This window comes from Cyprinodon variegatus, unplaced genomic scaffold (assembly GCF_000732505.1).
Source record: "Cyprinodon variegatus isolate N-32 unplaced genomic scaffold, C_variegatus-1.0 Scaffold288, whole genome shotgun sequence".
NCBI classification, from domain to species: Eukaryota; Metazoa; Chordata; class Actinopteri; order Cyprinodontiformes; family Cyprinodontidae; genus Cyprinodon; species Cyprinodon variegatus.
Genome location: NW_015150741.1, coordinates 147009 through 155141, shown reverse-complemented (window position 1 = coordinate 155141; position 8133 = coordinate 147009). Strand labels below are relative to the sequence as shown.

Here is an 8133-nt window from a genome sequence, read left to right as displayed (position 1 = left end):
GATTCGTTGTTGCAGCCCTAAAAGAGACAGAAACCATGGGCTCTGTAGAAAAATTGTTCCCCCCTAAACCACTAACTGGCTGCACCACACTGGCTCCACCTGCTAACATCAGGGGTTTGTGGGAACTGTCTCATAGACTTTTACTTATTGCTTTCAATTAGTTTTGCAAACTGTATTCATTTTAGCCCCATTGGACAGCTATAAAGCACAAATGCATGAGCACATCAATTTAATTGAAGTCTGGACTTTGACTAGACCAATTTAAAACCATGACTTTAAATATTTTCCCCCAAGGTCCTAGGAATCAACAAGATGTTTTCTGGCATATGTTGGACAGGTCAGACAGGTTTCATAAACAGTGGATTCTCCAGGTTGGTCAAGGTTCAGTCCTGGGTGTGGTTAGTGAAGTTGATCTAAAAAAATTATTAATCACAGTTAATTCATGATCTAAGGTGAAGGATAACCACTTTCAACTTGGGGTCAAATTGGTATAGTTACCCTTTAAACATTTAATAGATAAAAGTATTATTTTTAAAATCATTTTTTTAGATTGTATATGGCTTTCATTGTCTTAAAAGTAATTTGATTTCAACCATAAAAATAAGCACAAGAAGGAATCAGCTTGGATATGAATACTTCTTTTCCACATATGGAAAATAACTTATTTGTGAGCAGAAGATCTAAATGGAGTTCATGTCCTTGTCTGTTCTCCTGCAGGGCGTTCATCACCTGGCTTGCCAATGGAGATGCTATCCGTATCTTCAAAATGATCAAGAAGGATGATGGGACCTTTAGCTTCAAAGCCGCCTCTGAGGATTTCCCGCAGAAACACAAGGCGGCGATAGTCAACATCGGTATCGCAGAGACAGGTGCAGAACACATGTTGCAGGCAGGACTGATTATAAAGGATTGGAGATTGCACAGTTGTAAAGATCCTAATTGTTTGATCTCTACAGGCAAGTTCATCATGAGTGCCTCCACAGACACCACCATCCTTATCTGGGATCTGAAAGGAGAGCTGCTGGCCTCCATTAACACTAATCAGATGACTAATTCTTATGCAGCCATCTCTCCCTGTGGCAGGTCAACAAACTTTTCCACCTGAAACATTTATTGCAGCACTTAATTAGATCTATGGGGCTTATGGTCTCTGCTTATGTTCTCAGGTTTGTAGCATCCTGTGGTTTCACTCCAGATGTGAAAGTTTGGGAGGTTTGCTTTGGAAAAGGAGGCGAGTTCAAAGAAGTTGCAAGAGCATTTGACCTGAAGGGCCATTCTGCAGGAGTTCACGCGTTCGCATTTTCAAATGACTCTCACAGGTAATTTTTCTTTTTCTAAACCTATGAGGAAGGGTGTTTGTAATTTGAGATAAAATAAATAATGCAGTGTGAGGTAGTAAGGTCAAGGATGAGCAAGGTGAACAAAAAAAAAAAAACAGCATCAGCCACCTGTTCCCGATTCTTCTGATAATTTTATTTGGTAGTTTTAACTCAGACAACCATTCACCCTAGCTTCCAAGAACTCACTGTTTTTATAACTAATTGGCAACAAAGCTTTACTTGAGTGGACTAAGCCACAATTAAACAGGTAGAAAAAAATGGAACAAAGTCTAAACTGAGAAGAATTAAATTATTAATCAAATTTACAAACTCATCTACATAATGAAAGGGTTTGCAAAATAAACCATGTATACAAAATAATTTAAAAGAATAGCCAGTTAAATGGAAAACAAATACCATGAATATACTTTGAAACAAAATATACAAGTTCCACTAATAGTCCAGAAGTAGTAGCTTTATCTTAAACATATAAATAGATGGAAACTGCAGTAAAATACCAACACAAACAAACCGGGATAGTAAGTTAAGCAGTGAAGTTGCAAACTAATGTTTAACTCTAAGCATTAGGAATCGGTAATAAGAATAATGGAGAAGTGGTGAACACTAACTGAACCACTTTGTCACATGCAGAACTTATTTATATTTGTATATGATCTATATTTATTGAATGTATTAAACAAGAGTGAAAGCACCAACATGTATCGAACAAAAATGGTACTTTTCCACAAGTTGTCTTGGAACCAAAACGATGTAAACAGATCTCCTATAGATAAATTCCCACATTTGGTTTGTAAAACATTCATGGATTTAGATATTTGTGAATCATTTGATACAGTTATTAAACTTTTTGTGTGTTGGATTAACACCCTTCATGTGGTCAAACAAGATGGTAGCAGCATCATGCTCTTAGGATGCTGTTATTTAGCAAGGGAAGGGTAAATGGACAGAGTTGAGAGGAAGCCTGTGGAGCTAATCCTGGAAGAGAAATTGGTGGAGGCTACGAAAGTGTCTTTCAGTAGCTTATTTGGATAATTTAAATAAAAGCTTAAATATTCAAAGAAGCAGGGTGAACTGCTGTGTAATTGTGGAATCCAATTCCTCTAAATAGATTAGGCGTTTAATGCTGCGCTGATGGATCTCTCTCCAACAATAGGCTGTTTTAGGTTGTTTTTTTCAGAGTATTTAAGAATCCCATATGTTGAATATAACCCGCCCGCCTTCTTTTCCTTCACCAATCAGAATGGTGACTGTGTCTAAAGACGGAACATGGAAGCTGTGGAACACAAACGTGGAGTACAAGAAGCAGCAGGATCCGTACCTCCTGAGAACCGTTTCCTGCTCCTCCTCCGAAGGCAGCAGAGTGGCGTTGTCTCCGGACGGCCGCGTGGTTGCCATCAGCGATGGCTGCAACGTGACAATGTTTGACGCCACCACTGGGACTCTAGAGGAGGAGCTGCGTGGCGTCCACAGCGTGGAGATCACAGACCTCAGATTCGACATCAACAGTCGCTTCCTAGTTTGCAGCGGAGACAAGGCCATCAGAGTGTTTCACAACACGCCGGGTTACCGGGCGGCCATTAGGGACATGAAGGACATGCTGAAAAAGGCCCAGAATGAGGCCATGAAGCAGAGACTCCAGCAGCAGATCAAAGAGGCTCAAAGTGCTCTGGAGACTGTGCTAACGGCTTCCGCCGAGTGAGCGAATGCCCAAAGAGCCATGCTGGGATAGTCTACATTAGCTCTGTTTTTTTCTGTGTTTTTTTTTTTTGTTTGTCAAAAAAAAAATACTGAAATTTGCATGTAATTTTAATAAAATTGTCTTTTTATGGAAGGATTAAAGGCAGTGTGTTCAAACATGTTGGTGTTTTGAATTTTTCTTAGTAACGGAATATGAGTAAAAATTGCCCCATTGATAAAGTGTAACTAAAAGATAGTCAATAATAAAAAGAAAAAACTTCATCAAAGAAGGTTTAGCCCAGAGAGAGGCTTCTGCAGAGATTCCTAGTTAAGATGAGATCATGTGTTTATAGCACAACTTAGATTATATCACCTAAACTTTAATTCCTTAGAGGTATAGTGGAGGATGTTCTTTTTCCTGGTGGAACATCAAAAGACCTAATTGTCAATCATTCTGGTGATGTGTTTACGCAAAGCCATCGTACGTGCTCATCCCCATATTCACTTAAGTCTGACATAGTTGAAAAATTGCAAATCTTTTGGAAAGTAAGCTTGTATAAAAGATGCAAACAGCAACGTTTAAACAGCTTTAACGGACGTGTCTTCTCAAAAATGTGNTCTATAAACACATTTGTTTAGGATTGCCTTCGACTGTTGTAGTTAAAAAGTTCAACTGAAACATAATTGGTTCATTTTTTTTAATTTTCTTTAGTCCAACTGCTTTTAATGTTCTTTCTTGTTTCTGCATTTTTTATTTATTTTTTTTTCTTCTACTTGCTCTGATTCTGTTTTGTTTTCCTATATTTTAATCATATAAAGCACTTTGCATTGTCTTTGTACTGAATCGTGCTATACAAATAAATTTGCCTTGCCTTGCCTATAACCAAAAACAGGACAGAAACCTGGTAGATATGTGATAAAGGACAATTTTCAGATTTTAATTGTATGCAGAACTTTGATAACTGTCCAACAGCTTCCATCAGCTTTATAACAGAAAAATGGTCACACACAAAAAAATATATATAATAATACTGTACTATAAAGTGTTTAAAAAGTATAAATACACCTGTGAACCTGGAGAATAAACAACCAACACGCGGTGGACATTTTTACAGTAATAAATATTTTAACAGCAGCAACATTAGAGCAAAAAGACAGCATTATGTTATTTAACTGACTAAGAAGCTGTGCAAAAAGCAGCATGAATGTAACAACTTATTGAGGTTGTTGGGAGCAGTGGTGGTTATAGAGTTTTACAGCTGGTGGGAGGAAGTATCTGTGATAATGCTCCCTGGTGCATTTAAGGTGCAGCAGTCTGTCACTGAAGGAGCTCTCCAGTTCTGCAACACCTTTGTGCATAATGTGCATTAAAATGGGTTGGTCTGTCACATAAAAATCTGAGTAAGATATGTTAAAGTGTTTAGTTTATTTAACATAGGGAATGTTATATTTCCAAGATATCAAGTTGACTATAATCCCCCTTTTTTATTTCTCTCAGCTTATATACATATCTATTTTAAGGTTGAAGGAGTTGCTTTGTTGTTCTAAAGAAAAAAGAAACACATTAATTGATTACATTTTAGCATAGATATAACCCCACCTCATATTGGTGTCTCCCTTCCAGAGTGTGTATGTAAATGTAACTCCAACTGTTAGCCGCCCCGCAGTGCACGCCGGCTTGTAAATGAAGCACACCCCACACTAGCTTGACCCGGAAGGGATTCTTGTTCGTACTGCACGTTGTAGAGCAGCATGGCCTGCAGTCCGTGCTGGGTGTAAGATAGCAGATGTCTGTAGAGATGGTGGAGGTCTCAGTGAGACCAACGCAGCCCCCCCGGGCTGCCGGGATCCTGCAACAGAACCGGGTCTTCCTCGACTTCTTCTGGGACCTGGCCAAGCCGGAGCAGGAGGTCCGGCTGAAGGCGGTGGAGAACCTGATCCAGTACCTGAAAACAGAAAACAAGGTGAGAGAAACACACAGCATGCCATCCAGCAAAGTTTATAAACTGTGTCACCGCTGAACCAATAGAATTAATCACTCTAAGATCCACTCTTTTAGAGATTAAAATCTTTATCTGACAGGAATTTAAAGGATTTCTTTATATTCAATTAACAAAAATAATCTCTAAAAACGTTATGCTAAACTGGAGGTAAAAAGGCTGTGTCCAGCCCCATGTCTTCTAATACCCCTAAATAAAATCCACTGCAGCCAACTGACTTAAGAGGAGAAACAAATGAGTAGATAGATTTTAACTGAATCTGATAGGTAATCTGCATCTTACTCTGATTACACTATTGGCCTTTTAAAACATGGAGGTGGCTGTATCATGATGCGGGGAGGATGTTACCCACTGGTGACCGGGATGTTGTTTAGAGTGGATGGAGCTAAAAGAATAAATAAGACCTGGAAGAGAAGATTTTAGAGGCTGAAAGGATTGAGTGTTGGCCAAAGGGTCATCTTCCAACAGAAAGACCACCGTAAAAATACAGGGAAAAATATGCATATGTTATCCAAATGGGCTATAGACATGTATTTGGATTATATACTAATGTTTATGAGGTTTATAACTAAAATAATGAACTTAAAAATGTTTAAAGTGTAATTGTACAGTTGGAAATATATAGAGAATAAGTGTTGCTCATGATGCTTTCTAACTCTCTATGCTGCAGGCTGATGAGCTGGAATACACCTTTAAAAGGCTGGTGGACGGACTGGCCCACACTCGGGAGGCAGCCAGACCTGCGTTCAGTCTGGCTCTGGGCCAGGTTAGTGAAACACCAGCTTGATTCCTTTAAATTCATCCCAATGAGCAGAAAATAAATGGCTTTTCTCCCTAAGGTGTTAAACGCCTTTGAAGATGTCTCCTTGCAGAGCATACTCCAGAGGATCAAAGAAAAACATAACCTGCAAGCTGTGAAAAAGGTACGTTTTGTTCCATTTGATTTATACTAGAACAGAAACCTTAATTTAAAGAACATTTAAACACCAAAACCTTGTTTGTTTTCTAGAAACTTGCCAGAAATGCCATGTTTGGAAACCTGTTTGGCGTCCTCGCTCTTCATCAGTCGGGACGCCTCGTCAAAGTAAGTTTACTTCTCAGTTAGATTATGAAAGGCTGTAAAGACCCGAGTAAGGGTGTTAATTTAGCTTCCCTTTTACAAATTGTTCATTTCATGTTGGAAATGCATGAAAAAGATTTTTTTTACATGTAAAATACAATGATAATTTTTGATTATTAGCTTGAAGTCAGGCTTTCAACAGACATGTTTTTCTGAGGAATGTTAAGAAATGTCCCATTTATTTGGAATATAACGATAAAAAAATTATGGTGGAGCAAATGTATAGAAAGCTGTTTGTCTGCAGGAGCCCCAGGTGGTGCTGGGATGCGTGCAGCTCCTTCAGAGCCTGAGTCAGCACAAAGAGCACCTAAAGGACCTACCCAGCAAGACCATGACAGACATCCTCACTGAGGTAACAGCAACATCTTGGTGGCACCTTCATATTCCCACTGCTGCGAGTTGTTTTCTATCCTTTCATCTGCTTATTTATGGCCCCCCCGCCAGATACCAGAGGTGGTGTTTGAGGAGGTTCTGCTAAGCGCTCTGCAGGCTGACTTGGCGTCGGCTTTTAGGACTCCGGAGCAACTCCAGCTGCTGCTGGTGGCGCTGCAGCGCTTCCCGCAGACGCTTAAACCAAAGAAGCTTAAGAAGCTGCTCGGCTCCTCCACCATCATCAATGCAGACAACATCCCAAAGTAAGTTACTTCTTTTCATTCAAAGGTTTTAGAAAGTAATTGTTTAAGGAATAAGAAGCTAGAACCACCATAATACTAATCGGTTTAAAATGTATATGTAAACGAACCTAGAATGTAATTTTATTTCTGAATAGACACAAGTTAAAGTTTATTAGCATTTATTCTGATTTGAAAAATGCATCCTTAATTTAAGACATTTGTTGAGTAAAAAAAAAAAAATTGTAAGCCTGAATTTATCATGTTGTTTCCAATTTGCAAAACCAATTGAATTGTTTTTTTGTGACCAGTTTTATTCTTCAGAGCTCAGCATAATGTTGTAACATAGAAAAAAAAAGACAATGTTTGATAAGAAGATAATCTTAATCATCCTAAGGAGAAATTTAGGACCCTTACTGGAATTAGGACTTGACCCTCGGCCAGGACGTTCCGTCATGTGTTCACTCAGCTGTTTGCCAATCCTCTGTCTGGCAGGTTAGTGGAGGTGTTGAAGATGGCAGCCCGCTCTGTGAAAAAGGACCTTGCTCTGCCCTCCGTGGCCTTGGACCTACTGAAGCTCTCCTTGAAGGAAGACAGCTTCCAGCTTTTCTGGAACAAAGCCATCACTGAGGGAATGTTCAAGGAGCCGTCCGGACCGACACAGTGAGTGCATAAACCTAAAGAAAATAGCAAGTAGGGACTAAAAATATATTTATTTTATAAAATAAATTAGGATGTAATACTATGAATGACTATAAACTTCAAAAAAATCCTCCACAGCTGTTGGAAATGATCTATGTTCATAAAGGTATAGGTAGCAACTATACCTGCTCTTCAGTGCCAGGGTTATCAAATCTGTGCGTTTCTGTGCCCAAAACAATGTAAGACTCTGTCACCTCTATAAAAAACAAAAAACAAAACAACCAGCATGAATTCCTCTGAAACTTCTGTTTAAACCACAAACCTATAAAACACCTTATACAGGATGCAGAGCCACGTTATTACCATGAAGTTAGCCTCTTACTGAGGTACTACAGAAGCTAATAACAATTAGCTGTAGCTCATAATGTGCAGCAGCAGAAATCTAGAATTTAATCTCCACATCCGTCTCTGGGTTCTTTTGTGAAAATGTATTTAATTTCTCTTATCTTACCTACATCTCTGCTGAGATGTGCAGCTGGGAGCGACATTAGCAGCTTCGGCTATGATTGGCTCATAGTCTGGCTAATGTTCTCTCTCTCCTCTGGGGGCAACGACTCTTTGCAGCTGGTCACCGTAGTTTTTCACTGAACAACCAAGCAAGTCTTTCAGTGGAACAAAAATAAAAAAAAACCTCCTTCTCAGAATGTTCTAAGCACAGAAGTGATACCCTGGAGCCATCCAAC

General features: G+C 39.2%; 2 protein-coding genes across 2 annotated transcripts in view; both read left to right on the top strand.

Annotated features, from left to right (window-relative positions):
- tbl2 (transducin (beta)-like 2) overlaps positions 1-3198 on the top strand; it is a 4887-nt gene extending 1689 nt beyond the window's left edge. The window contains exons 3-6 of the mRNA XM_015383599.1: positions 606-869; positions 957-1083; positions 1167-1319; positions 2580-3198. Coding sequence (XP_015239085.1) covers positions 606-869; positions 957-1083; positions 1167-1319; positions 2580-3039 — 1004 coding nt within the window. The 3' untranslated portion in view covers positions 3040-3198. The remainder of the gene's footprint in view (positions 1-605; positions 870-956; positions 1084-1166; positions 1320-2579) is intronic.
- A 1541-nt stretch (positions 3199-4739) lies between these two features.
- The window catches only part of mybbp1a (MYB binding protein (P160) 1a), a 22240-nt gene continuing 18846 nt past the window's right edge, over positions 4740-8133 (top strand). Inside the window, exons 1-7 of the mRNA XM_015383615.1 lie at positions 4740-4981; positions 5688-5783; positions 5857-5940; positions 6027-6101; positions 6382-6489; positions 6582-6772; positions 7244-7411. Of these exons, the coding sequence (XP_015239101.1) occupies positions 4805-4981; positions 5688-5783; positions 5857-5940; positions 6027-6101; positions 6382-6489; positions 6582-6772; positions 7244-7411 (899 nt within the window). The 5' untranslated portion in view covers positions 4740-4804. The remainder of the gene's footprint in view (positions 4982-5687; positions 5784-5856; positions 5941-6026; positions 6102-6381; positions 6490-6581; positions 6773-7243; positions 7412-8133) is intronic.